At 47.3% G+C, this 22,367-nt stretch overlaps 1 protein-coding gene across 1 annotated transcript in view; it reads right to left on the reverse strand.

The window, feature by feature from the left end:
* Window positions 1-22,091, reverse strand: part of LOC128136073 (E3 ubiquitin-protein ligase UHRF2-like) — a 157,159-nt gene extending 135,068 nt beyond the window's left edge. The window contains exon 1 of the mRNA XM_052775160.1: window positions 21,525-22,091. Coding sequence (XP_052631120.1) covers window positions 21,525-21,677 — 153 coding nt within the window. The 5' untranslated portion in view covers window positions 21,678-22,091. The remainder of the gene's footprint in view (window positions 1-21,524) is intronic.
* Between the last annotated feature and the right edge of the window lie 276 nt (window positions 22,092-22,367).

Raw genomic sequence — 22,367 nt, forward strand, 5'->3', positions numbered from 1 at the left:
CTTTTACAGGGCAAGCGTGAGAGCCTCCCCTGGCATGCTGTCCCCCAGATACGTTTGTTCTGCCCCTTGTGCCTTCGCTTCTCTTCAGGTTACGGTAACCCTCCCCTGGCATACCTACTTTAAAGCCCATCTCACTCGGTTAGCAAGCCTGTTTGCAAAAACACTCTTACCCCACTTTGTCAGATGTATCCCGTCCTTGCTCGGTAGCCCTCGCTCCTCAAAGAGGGTCCCATGGCCATAGGAGCCAAAGCCCTGCCTGTGACACCAGCCACACAGCCAGGTCTTGACCCACTGGGTGAGTCCACTTCTACCTGAGCCTTTCCTCCTCACTGGCAGTATTGAGGAAAATACCACCTGGGTCCCCGTGCCCTTCACCCTCACCCCCAGAGTTCTGTAGTCAGGTTACCCCTGGCAGTAACATTGGTGCCCACATGGAAGTGCAGGAAGGGGTAATAGTCTGAGGGCCAGACAAGCCTTGGCAGTCCCTTTGCAACATCCCAGATCCTGGCCCCTGGCAAGCAAAACACCTCCCGAGACATTAGTTTGGATCAGCAGATAGGCGCCTCTGTCCCCCAGGGGAGGGGGTCTCCAATGACTGTCACTTTCCTTTTTCCCTTTGTGCAGACACAAGGTTTGGGCTCAGCTGGCTCTGATGCATACCCTGAAGGGTCTTGTTTGTCCTCACCAGTGCCCAGGGCACTATACCCAGGGCAGTTGCAGGTCTGCAGGTGGAGCAGGAGCCTTTCTTCCATTTGCCAGAAGTCACAAGCTTCTGGCCTTCTCCATCTTGACAGCCACCCTCAGCTACCTGTTTGACCATGGTCTCTAGCTGCCCCTCCTTCCTTGCTGTGTGTGGCTCAGGCTGTTGTCTCTGCAGAGTTTCTGCAAAGACCCTGTCAATCTCCTCATTGTCCTCCCTGATGATTTGCAGCCTGCTCACCTCTTCCTGCATCTCCTTCACCTGGTGACTCAGCACCTCAACCAGAGCACCTCTCTCACAGGAGATGCCACCAGTGCCCCCAGTCCCACAGAGAGGCCCCAGGCACTCTCTGCAGCCTGAGACCTGGGAAGTGTCATCCTCCCACCCCACCCCAACTCTGTTTGGATCGAGGCCTCCAGTGTGCCAAGGGCATTATCACCAGTCAGTGCTGGGGAGCGTGCCCTGCTTCATGTTGAGACCATTGCTGCACGATCTCCAAGCAGCCCCACGCAGTCCTCAGCATAAGTGCCTGTCCTCTCTGCACCACAGCCGTGTTAATAACTGCTGTGACAACTACCATGTCACTATCTGCTGCTCTCTGTGAGCCGGATCCTCCCTAATCAGGAGTCAGCCTTTCTCTGTGTGCAAACTGCTGTGCAAATTGAGAGCAGCCCCTGCAGCGTCCCAGGTGCCCTGCACCACAAGCTGCCCCTGCTAGTGGCCGCACCTCTGTTTGCAGTGCTCTGGGCTGCTGCACTCCCTAAGGAGCAACTAAATAACAAAATCATTGCATGCTTTGTAGAGGCTAGGAATTTCCATGTGTTTGGAAGATGCCATCTTTTCCTTGTACTTGTAGATGCCCACTGGTACCCTTTTGTGTCCCTGAAGTACCCTCTCCTGAGGTAGTCTATGCCAAGGATGCACGGAGCCTCCGGGCCAGTAACAATGGGGTACTTTTGCCACTTGTTCCCTGTTAGGCTCGCCTCAGCCTCCAACACAGACAACATTTGGGATCCCCTTGTCAGTCCAGAAATCTGGATGTGTTCCACCCCCCTGTACCCCAATGGCATTAGGGTACGCTGTGCACTAGTGTCCGCCCAGAGCCTTATACTCCTGTGGGTCTGATGTGCCAGGCCATTGAATCCATACAGTCCAGTACACTCAGTCATCCCTTTCCTCCGCCTGGCTGAAGGCAGGGACCCTCTATTCCTCGTTGGAGTATTCACTATCTGACCCCTGCGGTATCAGACCAGAAGTCCTTTCACCAAAATCAAGAGGAGAAGCATTCTCAGTCCTTCTTCTGCATCTGGGGGATTGCTGGTTGCTAGTTGCCTTCTACCGTCTCAACAGCACCTGGAACAAAAGCCTTCTTGGATGGCCTCTTCTTAGCAGCTGTCTTCCCCCACAAGTCACATACGTGGGCTTCTAGCTTTGAGGTGGGCTCACCATCCCACTTCCTCATGTCCTCCCCCCTGGTCACGCAGGATGATCCAGAGGGTGCCACGCAACATGCGCCTGGGGCTCCCTTTCCCTCTGGCCGGGAGAGGCTGGCTCCATGGGGTGCCCCTGACAGCCGAGACGCTGGGCCGTGGGAATGAGGAGGATGGGAGATTCTCTTTGAAATGCTGGAGCTGGTGGGTCAGTCTCTCCACAGTTGGTATATTGAAGTCTGGCCAGTCCATCATCGCCAGGGTGTTGGAGTACAACACCAGTGCATTCTGGACAAACCTCCTCCACATGGCCCATGTACACCGGATGTCATCCAGATCTTTGGAGACCTGGTTGCTGTCCAGGTCACTGTAGATGACTTCCACCACCATTAATTCTCTCAGATACTGGATGCCTTCCTCAGCAATGGTCCACTTCCCTCGGTAATTTACAAGATCATCCTTGAGGGGATATCTCACCTTCACACTCGACAGGAGCCACCTCCAGAGGCTGAAAATTGTCACCTCTCTTCCGATTTCTTTGTCAATTCGCCAGTCCCTAGCTAGGGATACCAGCTGCTGGGCTTCCTTACCCTCTAATTCCTGACTGTTGGCCTCAGTATCCCTGCATCAGAGCAATCCACTCGCCTGGCTGAAGGCCCTAATCTTTCCACAGATCTCAAAGTTCACTCAGGGTTAGGGACCATGTGGTTTTTGCCTCTTGGGTGAAGTCTGTCACCTCCTCCTCCTGTTCCTTTGTTGAAGAACCAGCTTCCTGATCAGACCCTTCCTCCTCCTCCTCCTCCCTCACTAATCAATGGTATGGACCTGTCAACCTCCACATCCAGTGTTTCTTTTTGACTACTGGGACGATTACTGTAGTTGGGGTTTGGGTCCCTGTCTCAACCACTGTGTCCTCAGATGCAGAGGCACTCCTTCCCGTGCTCCTCTGATGGTGCTGAACAGAGGCTCAATAGGCACAGGCCATGCCCCAATACAGTGCTAGGAGCTGCTGGGTCTCATTGGGGTAGGCAAGGCACCCTTCTGTCAAGTGGCACACCAATTCAACGGGATTACACGCCTCTCCAGGCGTAAAATCCCAGGCTTTCAGAGGTGATAACCACCTTAGGCATCTGCCCAAATCCTCCCGCACACCCTGCCACTCAGGGATCGACCGCCTTGGGGCATGTCAACCACCATTGCAGGGGGGGTTGGACTAGATGACCTTTAAAGGTCCCTTCCAATCCAAACTATTCTATGATTCTATGTTTCTCTGTGGCCTCACCAACAAGTTGTTCCCTCTTATGCCAGGATGAAACCAGGTTCCATGTACTCGACAAAAAGACAATGATGTTTGTTAGATAACAGAATCAAACAGCTTACATAAGGATGTACAAGAGCCTCGGGAGCCCGTGCAACAGAGCCAGCTGCATCAATCCCAGATGGAGAGAGATGTAATCCCTCATTCTCCCCACAAGGTAGCCCACCCAGCACAGGAATGACATCAATTACCAGGGCCATATGCCAGTCCAAGTACATTGCTTTTATCAAAATGTTCCCAGGCACAGCGAAATAGGGAAATAAGCAGCATAGCAAACAGCACGAGTCGAAAGCAGCCACTAACGAGCCCTAAACGCTATTATACAGTAAAGCGAACAAGCTCTGTGACCAGCACAGAAGCCTGCCAATTAACAACTACAACAGCTATAGCACGCTCAGAACAAAACTGTCGTTATCTCGTGCCCCATGTTGGGTGCCAAAAAGGGCTGTGGTGGGTTGATCCCAGCCAGCAGCCAAACACCCACCCAGCCTCTTGCTCACTCCCCTCTCCTGTGGGATGGGGAGAGAAATAGAAGGAAGGCGAGAAGATTTCTAGATCGAGATAATGGCAGTTAAACAGGGAAAGCAAAAGCCACATGCACAAGCAAAGCAAAAAGAGGAACTTATTCACTACTTCCCATTGGCAGGCAGATGTCCTGCCACTTCCTGGAAAACAGGGCCTCAGCACGCGTAACAGTTGCTTGGGAAGAAAAATGCCATAGCCACAAACCTGTGGAGAGCCCATGCTGGAGCAGGCTCCTGGCAGGAACTGCGGCCTGTGGAGAGGAGCCCATGCAGGAGCAGGTTTTCCTGCCAGGAATTGCGGCCCATGGAGGACCCATGCTGGAGCAGTCTTTTCCTGAAGGACTGTGGCCTATGGAGAGGACCCACGCTGGAGCAGGGGAAAAGCGTGAGGAGGAAGGAGCAGCAGAGACAAAGAACTGACCGCAACCCTATATTCCCCATCCCCCCCTGCGCTGCTCGGGGTGGGAGGAGGTAGAATAGTCGGGAATGAAGAGAGTGATATTGAGCCTGGGAAGAAGGGGGAGTAGGGGGAAGGTGTTTTAGTTTTTGTCTTTGTTTCTTACCATCCTACTCTATTTTAATTGGCAATAAAATAAATTAATTTTCCCCAAGTCAAGTCTGTTTTGGCCGTGATGGTAATTGGGAAGTGATCTCCCTGTCCTTATCTCGACCCATGAGCTTTTCTATCTTATTTTCTCCCCCCATCCTGTTGAGGAGGGGGAGTGAGAGAGTCTGGCAGCCAGCCAAGGTGAACCCACCACCAAATGTAATCTCTCTTGCTCATTACTTTCAGATCTTGGCTTAGATGGATAAGGAACTGGCTGGATGGCTGCATCCAAAGAGTTATAGTCAACGGCTCAATGTCTAAAAGGAAAACAGTAACGAGTGGTGTTCCTCAAGGGTCTGTACTGGGACCAATACTATTTAATATCTTCATCCATGACATAGATAGTGGGATTGAGCGCACCCTCAGCATGTTTGCGGATGACACCAAGCTGAGCGATGCAGTTGATTTGCTAGAGGGAAGGGATGCCATCCAGAGGGACCTTGACAGGCTTGAGAAGTTACCCATATTGGATAATCTGATTTTGTAGGAGTACCTTGGGGGCAGTGTCAAAGCAGAACTTCTTAACCGGGCTCTGTCCAAGTTGACTCCTATAGAATCACTGAAGTGTCTCTCCACTGGGATATACAGTGTTGCAGATTTCAGGAGGGTTCATATACTCAGACACAATGCCAGCAACATTTTGTGTTTTCTCAAATAAGTTTACCCCCAAACCAGAAATGGCTTCCTGTAGAAAGATAAAGCCAACTGGAACTTTGAAGCCACGGGGAGGTTTTCTAGTTTTACCCTATTTATTTCTTTGCAAACTTGCTGTGTTGTCCATTAGAACAAAATGGAGAAGCGATCATAAAAGTACGGACCCTTGAGGGACACCACTCATTACTGGTTTCCACTTGGACATTGAGCCGTTGACTATAACTCTTTGGATGTGGCCATCCAGCCAGTTCCTTATCCATCTAACAGTCCATCCATCAAACCCATCTCTCTCCAATTTAGCGACAAGGATGTTGTGGGGGACCATGTCAAAGGCCTTACAGAAGTCCAGGTAGATGACATCCGTAGTTCTTCCCTTGTCCACCAAAGCAGTCACTCCACTGCAGAAGGCCACCAGATTAGACTGACACAATTTGCCCTTGGTGAAGCCATGTTGGCTGTCCCTAATCACCTCCCTGTGTTCCATATGCTTCATCATAACTTCCAGGAGCATCTGTTCCACCATTTTTACCAGGCACAGAGGTGAGGCTGACTGGTCAGTAGTTCCCAGGGCCCTCCTTTTTAAAAATGGGTGTGATGTTTCCCTTTTCTCCAGTCACTCGGGATTTTGCCTGACTGCCACGACTTTTCAAATATGATGGGGAGTGGCTTGGCAACTACATCAGCCAATTCCCTCAGGACCCTGGGATGCATCTCGTCGCATCCCGTGGACTTGTGTACGTTCAGGTTCCTCAGGTGGTCTCGAACCTGATCTCCTCCTATGATGGGTGGGACTTCATTCCCCCAGTGCCTGCCTTGAGATTCAGGGACCCGAGAGATGTGGGAAGAGCCAGGGAAAACTGAGGCAAAAAAATTGTTGAGTACCTCTGCCTTCTCCATGTCAGCTGTCACCAGATCCCCTGTTCTATTTATCAGAGGGGTACAATTTCTTTTGTCTTCCTTTTCTGGCCAACATACCTGTAGAAGCCCTTCTTGTTATTCTTCACATCCCTTGGAGAGACCTTGATTAAGAAATTGTCCTCAACGCACTCCAAGAGTCTCCTGGACCGCTTACAGCTTGCTGTGCTGCTCTTCCAGCAGATGTCAGGGTGATTGAAGTCCCCCAGCAGGATCAGAGCCTGCGAGCATGATGCTTCCCGTAGTTGAAGTAGAACGCTTCATCAACAGGCTCCCCTTGATCGGGTGGCCTGTAGTAAACATCAGCCACGAGGTTTCCTTTGTTGGCTTGGCCCCTAATTTTTACCCATAAGCTCTCAACCTGTTCATCGCTGTTTTTCAAAGACAGCTCTGTGCAGTCAGTACATTCTTTTACATAGAGGGCAACCCCACCCCACCCCCTGCCCCTCCTTCCTTGCCTGTCCCTTCTGAACAGTTTATAGCCATCGATTGCAGCGCTCCAATCGTGCGATTCGTCCCATCGCGTTTCAGTGGTAATGATCAGATCGTAGCTTTCCAGCTGCACAGTGGCTTCCAGCTCCTCCTGCTTGTTACCCATGCCGCATGCATTGGTATTGAGGCACTTCAGCTGGGCTACCTACCTTGTCACCTTTATAGAGGGACAAGCCCTAATTCCTTTGCGGCATTTCACAGGTTCCTAATACATCAACAGCCCCTGGCTCTTCTCTGTTGCTCAAAACTGCATTCCCTTCCCCTGCTAAGTCTAGTTTAAAGCTCTCTGTATCAATGGTTGCCATTAAGCTTGTATTGGGTCTGGCTGAAATGGAGTTAATTCTCCCCATAGCAGCCCTCATAGTGCTGTGCTCTGCATTGGTAGCTAGAAAGGTGTTGATAACACACCAGTGTTTTGGCTACTGCTGAGCAGTGCTGGCACAGCATCAAGGCTGTCTCTCCAACATTTTTGCCCCCCCCTCAATGGCAGGCTGGGGCAGGGCAAGATCTCGGGAGGGGACATAACCAGGACAGCTGACCTAAACTAACCAAACAGATATTCCATACCAGATGACGTCAGCTCAGATATAAAAACTAAGTAAAGGGAGACGGAAGGGGGGCATTTTCATCTTCCGGAGCAACCACTACACGTACTGAAGCCCTGCTTCCCAGGAAGTGGCCAGACATCGCCTGCTGATGGGAAGTAGAGAATAACATCATTTGTTTTTCTTTGCTTTCGCGCACGACCTTTGCTTTCACTTTATTAAACTGTCCTTATCTTGACCCACGAGCCTTTTGTTATATTTTCTCCCCCCTGTCCAGCTGAGGAGGGGGAGTGATAGAGCGGCTTTGGTGGGCACCTGGCGCCCAGCCAGGGTCAACCCACCACAGTCCTTTTTGGCGCCCGAACAGGGACTCGACAACAGCAGTTTTGCATTAAGCGTGCTATAGCTAGTTATTAAGTGGCAAGCTCCTGTGCAGGTCACGGAGCTTGTTGGCTGCTTGCTTATCTCTATCTTGCTGAGTTTGGGAACATGGTAATGCAAATAATGGCTATGTGCTTTGCCCTGGCACTGATGGCTTTGCTGTGTTGCAGGAGCTATCTTGTGGAGGAGATGAGGGAATATATCTCCCTCTCCTTACCGGGCATTGATGTGAATGGTTTTATTATGCAGGCTCCTGAGGTCCTTGTTCACTCTTATGTGAGCTGTTCAATACTAATAATTAATACTGGTGGTATATTATGGGTATTGTGGAATCTGGTCTCGTCCTGGTATAAGAGAAGACAAGTTTCGGGTGAGGCAATACTGAAATGTGCCCTCAAGCGACCGGTCCCCGGGTGGCAGGGTATATGGAAGGATTTGGGCAGATTCCTAGGACGGTTATCACCTCCCATAACCTGGGACTTTACACCCAAACAGGCAAGCAACCCTGGCAAACTGACGCGCCACCTGATAGAAGGGTGCCTTGCCTATCCCAATGAAAACCAGCAGCTTCTCGCACTGTACTGGGGCCTGGCCTATGCCTACCGAGCCATAGTTCAACACTCTCAGAGGACCACGGTTGAGGCAGAGACCCAGACTGCATCTGAGGACACCATGCTCGAGATAGGGACCCAAACAACAACAACTACAGTAATTGCCCCAGTAGTGAAAAAGAAACAGTGGACAAGGAGATCAACGGGTCCATATCATCGATTAGTAAGGGAAGAAGAAGAAGAGGAAAGGATTGATCTAGAAGCCGGTCCTTCGACAAAGAAATTGGAGGAAGGAGTGAGAGAACTTAGACAGGAAGCGGAAACTACCCGGTCCCTGACCTCCTCAGAACTTCGAGACATGCGGAAAGATTACAGCCGCCAGCCAGGTGAGCAGATTGCTGCCTGGCTGCTCCGATGCTGGGATAATGGGGCCGACAGTCAGCAACCGGAAGGCAAGGAAGCCCAACAGCTGGGATCCCTCGCTAGAAACCGGGGAATTGAAAGAGGAATTGGAAAAGAGGCAGCAATTTGCAGTCTCTGGAGACGGCTCCTCTCAAGTGTGAGGGCAAGATATCCATCCAAGGAAGATCTTGTGAACTCCTCAGGAAAGTGGACTACCGCAGATGAAGGCATCCAGTACCTGAGAGAGTTAGCAGTGGTGGAAGTCATCTACAGTGATCTAGACGATGAGGAGGTCTCCAAAGATCCAGAGGATGTCCTGTGCACACGGGCCATGTGGAGAAAGGTGATTCAAGGTGTCCCAGCGTCGTATTCTAACAGCTTGGCAGCAATGTATTGCCCAGATATGGAAACACCAACTGTGGAGAAAGTGTTGTCTTGGCTCCAAAACTTTGAAGAAAATCTCTGTGTCTCCTCATCCCTACAGGACAGTGCCTTGGCTATTAGGGACGCTCCAAGAAACGAGTCTTCTCCCGCCCCGGTCAGAGGGAAAGGGAGCCCAAGGCGTACGCCACATGGTGCACTCTGGTTCTTCCTGCGTGACCAAGGGGAGGACACGAGGAAGTGGGATGGTGAACCCACCTTTAAGCTGGAAGCCCGTGTACGTGAACTGAGAGGGAAGACAGCTGTTAAGAAGGGGTCACCCAAGAAGGCGGCTGTCAGCGTAGTTGCTGTAGAGGCCCAAGAAAGCAATCAGCGATCCTCCAGGCATAGAAGAACTGAAACCACCTCCCTCGATTCTGGTGAGGGGACTTCTGGTATGGCACTGCAAGGGTCAGACAGTGAATACTCTGACGAGGAACAGCAATAGAGGGTCCCTGCCTTCGGCCAGGAGAAGGAAAGGGATGACCGGATATACTGGACTGTGTGGATTCGATGGCCTGGCACATCAGACCCACAGAAGTCTAAGGCTTTGGTAGACACTGGTGCACAGTGTACGCTGGTGCCATCAGGGTACAGGGGCACAGAACCCATCTGGATCTCTGGAGTGACAGGGGGATGCCAAGAATTGACTATATTGGAGGCTGAGGTGAGCTTAACAGGGGCCAAGTGGGAAAAGCACCCCATTGTGACCGGCCCAGAGGCCCCTTGTATCCTTGGCATAGACTACCTCAAGAGAGGGTACTTCAAGGACCCAAAGGGGTACCGATGGGCTTTTGGTGTAGCCACTGTAAACGCAGAGATGATCAAACAGCTATCTACCCTGCCTGGCCTCTCAGAAGATCCCTTCATTGTGGGATTGCTGCGAGTTGAAGAACAGCAGGTGCCAATCGCTACCAGGACGGTGCACCGGCGGCAATATCGCACAAACCGAGACTCCCTGGCTCCCATCCATGAGCTGATTCATCAACTGGAGAGCCAAGGAGTCATCAGCAAGACTCGCTCACCCTATAATAGTCCCATATGGCCAGTGCAAAAGTCTGATGGAGGGTGGAGGTTAACAGTAGATTATCGCGGCCTGAACGAAGTGACACCACCACTGAGTGCTGCTGTACCAGACATGTTAGAGCTCCAATATGAACTGGCATCAAAGGCAGCCACATGGTATGCTACAACTGATATTGCCAATGCGTTTTTCTCCATTCCTTTGGCAGCAGAGTGCAGGCTACAGTTTGCTTTCACGTGGAGAGGTGTCCAATACACCTGGAATCGACTGCCCCAGGGGTGGAAGCACAACCCTACCATTTGTCATGGACTAATCCAGACTGCACTGGAACAAGGCGATGCCCCTGAACATTTACAATACATAGATGACGTCATCGTGTGGGGCAACAAGGCAGAAGAAGTGTTTGAGAAGGGAAAAAGAGTAATTCAGATTCTTCTGAAAGCTGGTTTCACCATAAAGAAAAGCAAGGTCAAGGGACCTGCACAGGAGATTCAGCTCTTGGGAATAAAATGGCAGGATGGACGCCGTGGGTCAACCTACCACAAAGCTTAAAGTGTCCATGTTGATTTATCGATTCAAATTATATTCATAACAGAGTTACAGATTAAAAAGGCTTTGTTGTTATACCACTGATTAACATTCTTCTTCTGAATGCCTTAGTTTTTCTTTGAATCCCTCTGCTATCGTCTACATCTTTAGTTCATCGGGTATAAATAGGGTGGTATATAAAATAACTGTGATATAGTTCTCAAGGGTTTATACTCGTAATTATTTGCCTTTATTCGCTACAAGGCTGGGAAGTCTATTGTCCAAGTGTGAGCATCACAGTATAGAAAGATGCATTTGGGAGGAACGATCACAGGAGACTTACTTCTTTCTGGCTCTAAGGTTTTTTGGCTTGACTAACGTGGCTTCTTTGTCATCTTTGTAGCTAGTCTCAAGAAGTAGCTGCAGATGGGGAAACCTCAATAATGTCTGTGTCTCAACTGCATTTTCAGGAGGAGGAAGTTGAGAATCACCTTAAGCTAGAACTAATTGAAATGCCTAAGGTTACATAGGGATGTTTTCCTGAGGTTTCCATACAGAAATACCTGCTCCTTATGTTTAAAATAGGTCAACAGACTGACTTAAAACAAGGTGGAGCTTACATTTGTTTATTATATGTTTATCTTTTAAAAAGGTATACTTTTCATATTGTGGGAGTTGAGAATAAAAATTTAAATTGGATGCTGGGATTTTACATGGGGGAAAAAAGGAAAGGGTTGAACTTTTTGATTTTTTTTTTTCAAGGAAGCGTGTGAAAAGTAAGAAGAAATAGGCTCAATATGATATATACCTTATGCATTATATTCTTACCTTTCACCCTCTATCTCTCAGTAAATTTGTTAGTTTAGGAACTGCCTTCATTTGTACTTCAAATTACCGAATGATTGCTTCAGTTTAAATACTGATAATTAATATCATTCATGTTGATTTGTTTATAGATGCTGGTCTTTGGGTGTAGTTGCGGTTGGATGCCAGGTGCCCACCAAAGCTGCTCTATCACTCCCCCCCCTCAGCTGGACAGGGGAGAGAAAATACAACGAAAGGCTCATGAGTTGAGATAAGGACAGGGAGAGATCACTCACTAATTACCATCACGGGCAAAACAGACTCAACTTGGGGAAAATTAACTTAATTTATTACCAATCAGACCAGAGTAGGGTAATGAGAAATAAAACCAAATCTTAAAACACCTTCCCCCCACCCCTCCCTCCTTCCCGGGCTCAACTCCGCTCCCAATTTCTCTCTCTCCTCCCCCCCAGCGGCACAGGGGGACGGGGAATGGGGGTTGCGGTCAGTTCATCACACGTTGTCTCTGCCGCTCCTTCCTCCCCAGGGGGAGGACTCCTCACACTCTTCCCCTGCTCCAGCGTGGGGTCCCTCCCACGGGAGACAGTCCTCCACGAACTTCTCCAACATGAGTCCTTCCCACAGGCTTCAGTTCTTCACGAACTGCTGCAGCGTGGGTCCCTTCCATAGGGTGCAGTCCTTCAGGAACAGACTGCTCCAGCGTGGGTCCCCCGCGGGGTCACAAGTCCCGCCAGAAAACCTGCTCCAGCGTGGGCTCCTCTCTCCATGGGTCCACAGGTCCTGCCAGGAGCCTGCTCCAGCGCAGTGTTCCCACTGGGTCACAGCCTCCTTTGGGTGCATCCACCTGCTCTGGCGTGGGGTCCTCCATGGGCTGCAGGTGGATATCTGCTCCACCGTGGACCTCCATGGGCTGCAGGGGGACAGCCTGTCTCACCATGGTCTTCACCACAGGCTGCAGGGGAGTGTCTGTTCTGGTGCCTGGAGCACCTCCTCCCCCTCCTTCTTCACTGACCTTGGTGTCTGCAGAGTTGTTTCTTTCACATGGTCTCACTCCACTCTTTGGCTGCAATTTCTGTTCCACAGCAACTTTTTTTCCCCTTCTTAAATATGTTATCACAGAGGCGCTACCACTGTCACTGATTGGCTCGGCCTTGGCCAGCGGCAGGTCCGTCTTGGAGCCATCTGGCATTGGCTCTGTCGGACATAGGGGAAGCTTCCAGCAGCTTCTCACAGAAGCCACCCCTGTAACTCCCCCGCTACCAAAACCTTGCCACACAAACCCAATACAGTAGTAAGAATAAATATCCATCTCTGTCATTGTCTTGCTGCTTGATTAAGGCTCTAAATTAAACCATACACATCTGTGGCAAATTAAACTGCCCTCATTTTAAAAAACTGTAAACACATAACACAGCCCCTGAAGCAATTCAGCCTTACAAATTTATCCCAGAAAAATGAGTTTCATAATTGTTCTATCTATGTATCAGTACAGAGCCTGCTTATTAAACATTTTGGAAATGCACAATTCTCTTCTATGCATCATAGAGTGGTAAAACAAGTTTGTTCATGCCCTGGGGTTCGTTGGCTGCTATGTTAATGTGTTATCTTTTGGGCTCAAATTTTCTGGGTTTTTTTTTTGTTTGTTTGTTTGTTGTTTGGTTGGTTTTGGTTTTTTTAAAGGGACATTTAGATGGTCTTTAGAAGGTAACTGTCCTTCTTTATATAAAAAAATTAGAAGAAAAGGATGTTTTGCTGTCCTGGTTTCAACTGGGATAGAGTTAATTTTCTTTCTAGTAGCTGCTATAGTGTTATGCTTTGGATTCAGTATGAGAAGAATGTTGATAACACACTGATGTTTTCAGTTGTTGCCAAGTAGTGTTTAGACTAAGTCAAGGATTTTTCAGCTTCTCATGCCCCGCCAGCAAGAAGGCTGGAGGGGCACAAGAAATTGGGAGGGGACACAGCCAGGACAGCTGACCCCAACTGGCCAAAGGAATATTCCATACCATGTGACATCATGCCTAGTATATAAACCGGGGGGAGTTGGCCAGGGGGTGGTGAGGTGGGGGATGCAGATCGCTGCTTGGGAACTAACTGGGCATCAGTCGGCAAGTGGTGAGCAATTTCATTGTGCATCACTTGTTTTGTATATTCCAATCCTATTATTATTATTATTATTATTATTATTGTTATCATTCTTAGTTTCTTCCTTTCTGTCTTATTAAACTGTTCTTATCTCAACCTACAAATTTTACCTTTTTTTTTTTTCCCCCCGATTCTCTCCCCCATCCCACTGGGTGGGGGGGAAGTGAGTGAGCGGCTGCGTGGTGCTTAGTTGCTGGCTGGGGTTAAACCATAGGGACGCCTATGGGGTGAGATTCAAACACTCGGCTGTACCGAGTGCTTTCCCGGGAAACTTAGAAATCGTTAGAGCTCTTTTCTTCCATAATTTAATGTGCTTGTAGTCGACCGTATTATTATTTGCACGTGCTTTGCAGACAGTGTATTTATCACCGGCAATCCAAAAGAATCTGTACTCCCGTTGCTTTAATAAACTGTACTGTTCATTAATCTAGCCGTGATAGTTTGTTGAACACGACCAAACTCCCCATGTCTGGCCGTTTTAGCTCGTTGAACGCGGCTAAATTGAAAGTACAGTGCGCTATTAGTGCATCCGTAATCGTGGTAGTTCAATATATTGAATGCGACCGGACTTATAGCGTTGAATTGGACAACGCTCAGAATCTAAGCCTAGCCGCCCCCAGCCCCTCTGATATCTGAGGATAAGCTGGAATGCAAGGGGGTTTATTTTCTGCCAAACTTCTTTACCCTTTAACGCAACAGGAGAAGAGTCACGAGAGATTTCTGTTTCTTACAGTTGAAAGATTTATGGAAGGACCAGTCTCGACTGGTTATGATGGCCGCCTTGTTAGGCTTGGAGAGCCCATCTCCCTCCCCCCCCCTCCTTTCTCAAACATTGAAGGATTCAGCAGCAGTGCAGGTCAAAAAGAATCAGGGTTAAGTAATAATTCCAATTTGGAAGTCCAGGGAAATCTTAAAATCTGGTTGTGGGCTAATATCTTAAGTATACGTGCTTATTTTAGTCATAAGGAACAATTCCACGAAGCAAGAAAAAGTTCAGTAGAAAGACAGATTAAGCTAATTTGTAGGTTAAAAAAATAATAAATCAGCCTCAACTTTTAAAAATATATTTTTTACAAATTGTGTTCATAACAGATCTTATTAAAAGTAGAGGAATAAAATACTTAAAGCACAACACTTGAATGACTGAACATTGCTCCAACTTACCCAAGCGCAAACCAGTTGAAATCAGCAGTGTAGAATTTTTTTCACTGACGGTTAAGTACTTTAGTCAGTTTTCCTTTCTGTTCTTAACCAGGATTATAGAAAATAAATATTCATTATCAATTTTTCCTTTTAGATAAACGAATTGGTGGATGCCCGTGATGTCAGCATTGGAGCCTGGTTTGAAGCTCATATAGAAAATGTTACTCGAGCAACAAAAGGACACAAGAATGGTAAAGCTCAAGTAAAGAGTGGCGATTCTTACCAAAGGACTAATGGAAACTTAAGATCATTCTAGAGAGAATGCAAATTATTTGGACAGTACACCATCCACATCTTACTCAGACTGCATGGACACTGATGAAGCAGCTATTTATCATATCAAGTATGACGAGTAAGTGCTTCTGATATTATTTTGAGGACATCATATGTTATGATTTGGCGTGTATAAACAAAGAATTTTGTTGAAGAAACTTGGAATCAGAGAGAGCACGTTCAATATTGCAACCAAGGAAAGACGTATTAAAAAGCCATAATGTCTTTCAGTCAGATATAATGAATATCCTGAGAGTAACGAGGTTTTTTTTTCTTTTATTCACAAATTCCTGTGAAGTATTAACTTTATCTTGACTTTATGAAACTCAGAACGCCTATCTCTAAGGAAAGAAAACTATGCATTGGATTTTTCTGTACTTGTTTTTCTACATAAAATATAAGTTAATATTTTCTTTAAAAACTACTCTGCTCATATTCAGTTCCTTCCATTGAAGTCTAAACAAGTGCTTCATGGGAGCAAGTTCTGGTGCTTGAATTGTTTAAATTTTGTTTTAAAAGTAGTATTTATGCATGAGATGACAGGTCTGCATTTCATGTAGAGGTTTCTTGTAGAGAATCTGGTGACTGGGAACATAAAAATCAGTTCTGAGCTGGAGTGAGGGTACAAAGGTATTTTTTTATTTTTATTTTTTTAAATCTGTGGTACAAGCAAATTTCAGAACCTACGACAGATGTGCTAGAGTAGAGGCTTTGTGCCATAAACTCAGTGGGACTTGCAGGGATTTCTCATCACCAGCTTTTGCACCGGTGCATTCACGTAAATTGGATCCTAGTTTTTTAATGATGCCTTAATTTGCTGAAGCAGCTAACTAAGCTTCTAAACCAACGGCATCAATGAGAATTTTTTATTACAGAGAACAACAAAAATATCGCACTTTGGCACGTGAGATCAAAGGTAAAGGAACATACGTTTACTTTACACAGAAGCATATTTGGTATTAGTCTTGTTGAGGATAAATTCAATTCAAGTTTTCAAAATATTTTTTTAAGTATCGATTTCAAGTTTTGTTGTTTTTAAATAATTACAATTTAAACTGGTTTTGCTAGGGAAAAACCAAGAATGTTGAAGACTTAAGCTGAACATCTTTTAGCTGCTCTTGGCAACACTAGATACAACTTTTCTTTATATACTTACCTTGGAGGATAATATAGCTTTTGTCTGAACATGGAGTTCGAATGCAGTTTTATATCTGCAACCATCAATTTTTTATCTGCAGATGTGCGTGCCCCCCCCTCCCAAAATAGATAGCTACAGTGTTGAAAGCAAAAATTTACTTTAAAAGTTATTGAAATACTTAAATTCAGAACTCTCTCACAACTTCAGTCGCCCAGTATCGTTACAGTTGGACTAGATGATAGTTGCAGGTCCCTTTCAACTGAACTATTCTTAAAAAATAAAAAAAAAAAAAAAATTGTCTCTAAAATGACAGATATGCATCATGGTATGCTTTCAAAGACCTGGTTCTAAGATTGGTTAATTGTGTAACATCACAGAAGTATTTAATTGAGCAAAGGGCAAAAATTTGAGAGTGTGCTTGTAATTATTGGAGTTAAATTATGTTCTTCTTTTGTAGATAGTGTCATTTTACGTGAGTTAGAGATTCGAGGGAGAAGCCACCTGTGAAGCAGAAAGTATAGTCAAGCTGATCTGACTTGCATAGGTGTACCTATGCTTACAAAATGTCAATTTTACTTCATGCATACCTCAAGATCTAGCATTTCCAGTATAGGAAGACTAAGATGACTGTCTGCATCTAACACGATCTGTCACAGGTTTGTGTTCCCAGCCAGTGACCATCTTAAAACATTATGTCTTATCTAATTTTGCTTACGTCATGGTCATTTACTTGATTGGCCTGAAATGTTAAAAGTTTGAGCTTACAGGGAGAAAAGTTATTTCAAAACTTTCTAGCGAGCAAGATCTATGCATTTATCAGCTAATAGAGACTTCGGTAAAAGTTAACGGCCTACATATGACAAAACACAAGGCATCATTTGCGACACTTCATATTTACCTTTCAACATCCCACTTCTTTGTTCTTTGAGTGGTAGTTAACATGCACATTGAAGAAGGCTACAGCTGAAGGACAAGTCTGTTGTAATGTTTTGAGATGGGGTTGGGAATGTGGAGCAGACCTACACTGTGTTTCTGAGACTTCGTGTTATGGCAAAGCTCGTTTGATACCCAGCTGTTGTGTCAGGTCCAGTCTGGCAATGCATGCACACAAAAAGGGGGGGTGGTGGGAATCAAACATTCATTTTCTTTCTGTTTACGTCTGGAACTGACTACTCAGTGATGTTTATTCATGATATACTGGAAAGCTATTCACCCTTGATCTCAATGTGAAGCCCTCCACTGTCATAGATCTAGTTCTTTGGACCAAGCTTCCTAGTACAGGTCTATTTCTCCTAGCTGTCTTCAAACCCCAAAGATCCCACAGGTCTCCACTTCAATGGAGATCTAGAGCTGTTTCTTTCTTCCCCCCCCCAGTTGTCCCATTAGTATTGACACTGGTCAGTTCAAGAGCAAGTTGAATGTTGTCCGACATAATATATCTCGCACCTCCGTAGTCGAGAGCCTTAATCAGCTTTATTTATACTGGAACACAATTGTGTTTTTCTTGGGGGTGGGGGAGAAGATCATGCTAAGAGGTCCTACCAACCTCCTTGTAGGCACTGAAAGGCTGCTATTAGCTGCCACCGCCGCCACCACCACCCCCCCCCCCGCCAAGCTTTTCCTTCACCTGACTGAACAAGCCCAGTCCCCCAGCCCCTCCTCACAGAGCACATCTTGACGGCCATCTTGCCAGCCCTCCACTGGGCTAACACCAGCTTGTCAGCATCTTCCTTGCATTGAGGGACCTAAACCAAACATAATATTCCAGATATGATCTAACAAGCGCTGAGTAAAGGGAAATAGTCACTTCCCTCAATCTATTGCCTATGCTCCTGTTGACACAGCCCAGGATGCTGTTGGCCACCTTTGCTGCCAGGGCACACTGCTGGCTCGTGTTCAGCTTGCTGTCTACCAGGACCCCCAGGTCCTTTTCTGCAGAGCTGCTACCCAGCCAGTCACTCCGCAGCCTATATTGTCACAGGGGGTATAGTGGGTTGACCCTGGCAGCAGCCAAGTACCCACGCAGCCGCTCGCTCACTCCCCTCTCCCGCAGGACAGGGAGAAAGTAGGAGGACGGCAAGAAAACTTGTGCATCGAGATACAGTTTAAAAGGCAAAGCAAAAGCTGCGTGCGCAAGCCAAGCAAAAAGAGGAATTCATTCACTCATTCCCATCAGCAGGCAGATATCCAGCCACTTCTTGGAAAGCAGGGCCTCGGCACACATAATGGTTGCTTGGGAAGACAAATGTCATAACCACAAACGTTCCCCCCCTTCCTCCTCTTTCCCTGAGCTTTTATTGCCGAGCACGATGTCACATGGCATGGAACATCCCTTTGGTCAGTTTGGGTCAGCTGTCCCAGCAGTGTCTCCTCCCAACTGCTTGTACACACCCAGCCTACTTGCTGCAGGGGCAGAGTGAGAAACAGGCGGCCTTGATGCTGCACAATTACTGCTCAGCAGTAGCCAAAACGCTAGTGTGTTATCAACACTGTTTTGGTCACAAATCCAAAGCACAGTACCATACGGGCCCGCTATGAAGAAAGTTAACTCCATCCCAGCCAGACCACGTACAGGGGCATTAAGTCCATCTCAGGACTAACCCCTCACAGTTTATTCCTTTAGCACAATACATTGCTTTCTGATCTCCTCCCATTTAATTACAACACCTGTGCATCTCTATCACATCCCTGAGTGGTTTACATATTGCTCTGCTAATATTTCTTCTACATCCAATTTTAATTGTATGGGAGCAATCCTTCTCGGTTTCCCCCCCTCTTGTTACTAGTACCATGAGATCAGTTGCTGGATCAACCAAACCCAATCATCAAGGAAGCACTGGAACTCATTATGAAGATTACAAAAAAAAATATATATATATATATATATATATATTTAAGTAGTTACATAATGAGCAAAACTTAATGAACATGAAGACTCTACAACTCTAGCTTCACTGACGATCCCAACTGTGCCCTAAACTATCACCCATCCATGTGGACAAGTTCAGCTATAAGATCTTGTTATTCCACTTTTTAAATTAAGACACACCGTACTAATATAATGGCTGAAATACAGATATTCTAATTAGTTTGACCTCTGACAGACTACTTCGAGAATCACAACTCACTACAGGCTCATTTTCTCTGCTTCTCAGGTCAACTGTTTTCCACAAATAGCCAGAGCAGAGTCCTGGTGCACTCACAGACGTAGAAGCACACTAAGCAGGATTTAATTAGCATCAGTTTGTTTTAAACTCAAACATAAGCACAATGATATAGCATAATTGGTAAACATATAAGCATTATTGTGCCCAGGAAGAACAGTATTGCATTGATAATAACAGACCACATGCCTTACGTTAACTGTGCAAGATCACACAGTTAGGCTTGTTATCAACTTGGTATGAGAACTAGCTGTGTGAACCAGAGTTTGGCATTAGGTGTCTATGACTGGGAAAGTAGTCCCTGCCCCTGCTGCCCCCCCCCCAGCACCGTGCAGTATGTAGTCCAGGGACAGAGGCCAAAGGCTAAGAACTGTTTGTCTAGACACACAAACATCCCACAGAAGTACAAGATCTGAAATGGGGGGGGGGGGGGGGGGGAGGAGAAAGACAGACAAGTCACTGGCTTCTGTTCCAGCTTCCCTTGTCAGAGCTCTGGAGCCTGATCACCTCATGACTAAGACTACTGAGGATTAACTACACGCTATCAACTTCATGGTACTGCATACTCACAACTGACTTGTATGTACGATATGATTGTTAAGAACTGCCTGCTTTGAATATGCAGTAATAAGTAAAAAGTTAGACATTACCACAAAAGTGTGTTGTTAATGTACATCAACCTAGTCAAATTTTGTTTTAAACTGACTTATCAGTCTTCTAAACACTCCCATTAGTGATCTGTGACGAGATCCTTAACAGTACACATTAACACCTACATATGCTGACTCAAATGTAACACAAAAGTAAACAAGCTCTTCAACTTCAAGACCAATGCTGCTTGCATCCGGCTTCGTCAGAGCAGCATGGGTTTGTCTGCAGCCATCTGCTTCGACATGCCCTCACAAAACCTGGCTCCCATCTGTCTTGTGGAGTGGTAACAAGATTGCTCAAAGCACAGCCAGCATGACACAAAACCTATTTGTTTCCTTTTGGTTTTAAGTACATTTCAGATTGCAAGTTCACACTCTAGTCATGAATGACCACCTCTTGGGGACAGTAAACTGTTATTTCTCATGGTGGTTCCTGTTCATACAGGTATATGCTTCATCTGTTATAGGACAGAAATCTTGCCCCATCTTACATTGCTCAGCTTAAGCTAGCATTGCCATGCTCATTTGTAGTAACAAGTCCCACCTTAGCAGTCAAGCTCCCTAAAAATACAACACATCTGATACTCCTTTTTCCCCCCCCTCATGTAACATTTGTGCCTCACTCTAATACTCAAGCACTGTACATACCTCATTTGTGTAAAGCAGCTTAAAAGAAGTTACACCTTTCATCAAAAATACAGCCCAAGACAATCTCTTTGGATAAAGACGTGCCCCACACTGATGAGGGGAGAAAGCATCAACTCACAGAAAAACTTTTAACCAGTGGTCCCCAATACCACTGGAACCAGGTGTAGATTAAGCACTCCTTGAGATATCAGCTACAACTGACATCCTTCTCTGTAAAAAGCTCTTTGCAGCACCTAAGAGGACTAGGACGCTAAACTCATGAGCAGCTTTAATACAAGGGAGCCAGGGAGTGCGAGGAGATGCAGGCTGCCGATGCGCCCCCCCCCCCCCCCCCCCCAACCCGCACAGTCGCATACCCGCCTCCAGGAAGGATTCTAACGAGTCCTCTGTCTCTCCTCTTCTGGTGGACGGAAGGAGTTCAGAGTCCACAGTCCCCGAAAACCCTTAGTCTGTGATGTGGCACCTAGGCCTTGGAAACTACTTGCAGCGCACACACAGAAAGTGTTTTCCTTATACCCAGATGGGGCACCGAGAGGGGGCAGGAACCCAGGGAAAACACCTGCGTTCTCTTGCCTGGTCGGAAAAGTAAAGCAGGGGATTTCCTCCCCCTCACACCCCACTGTCTGCTCTGTCACTTAGGTGTGATAAGCTGAAGGAGCCTCCCTCGGTTTGGGTGGAAAAGAAAAACACAAAGGGACCTCATTAGTACCTGCTCACTACTGCGGGGGGTGGGGAGGAAAAGTATAGAAAGAAACCAGAGTTGGGCCCAGAGCCTTTTGTCATGCCGGGCAGCTTGTCTTCCTTCCTTGCCCCTCACCACCTCCTAGGCTCAGTGAGAGGAGAAGAGAGAAAACAAAAGCCAGAGATCCCAGTATGGGAGGAGACGAGGAGCTTTACATCCAGTCACAGAGAGCAGAACATAAGAAGGGGAAGATCACATAGAAGAGAAGCTCCCCTCCACCCCTACCCACCAGGTCTCCACCTCACCTGCTTGCCCCGGTAGAAGAGGCGCTGGCGGTCAGGGCTCACACAGAAGGTCTTCTGGATCTTCTCCCGCAAACACTCAATCTTGGTGAGACGGCTCAGATCATCAATGGTATGGGTCTCAGTGCCGTCTATGGTACGAACTTGGATCCACATGGTGTGCGCCTTCCACTAGTTCAGCCACCCGTGGTGAAGGGGAGGTTTTGTTCTCCGAGTGCGTGATAACGGAAGACAGAACAGGCGTTTCCCTCACTTCTTTGTTCAGCTCAATGGAAGCAGGTTTTTAAAATCCCACCGAACAGGCACGAGCCTCCCCGCCCGCAGGCCTCGCTCAGAAGGGCGCGGAGAGGTAAAGGAGACCTAACCCAATCCTCGTCTACTCCCCAAGCGTACCCCGTAATCACACAAACAGAACCGTAAGCTCTCCAAGCCAGCACAACACGAGGCAAAGTCTGGCGGGAATTGCCACAGGCAGGTCTAACTAACACCACCAGGAGCCATCACCAACCCTCAGCGTTTACTAGCCGCTACCGCTCTCGTACAGAGGTCACGGCGCCAATAGCGATCTCGCGAGAGCCCTCGGCCGTAAAGAGACAACGTTGAGAAGTGGGGGGAGGATAGATAGCATCATCACCTCTCCTTCCGCATTCGGCTTTATACAAAGTCACGCCCCACCCCGCCCTTTGAGCATTCTCTGGCCAGCATCTTTTTTCCTCCTGCTTGGTAGTTGTATCGAGGACTTGGGGGGGGGGGGGGGGGATAGTTTAGTGCGCGCGTAGAGAAGCGGCCATTATCGTTCTTATGGGAGCCAAGCGGGAGCGTCTTCTCATTCCCTCACAGGGCAAA

The sequence above is a fragment of the Harpia harpyja genome, chromosome W, assembly GCF_026419915.1.
Source record: "Harpia harpyja isolate bHarHar1 chromosome W, bHarHar1 primary haplotype, whole genome shotgun sequence".
Lineage (NCBI taxonomy): Eukaryota > Metazoa > Chordata > Aves > Accipitriformes > Accipitridae > Harpia > Harpia harpyja.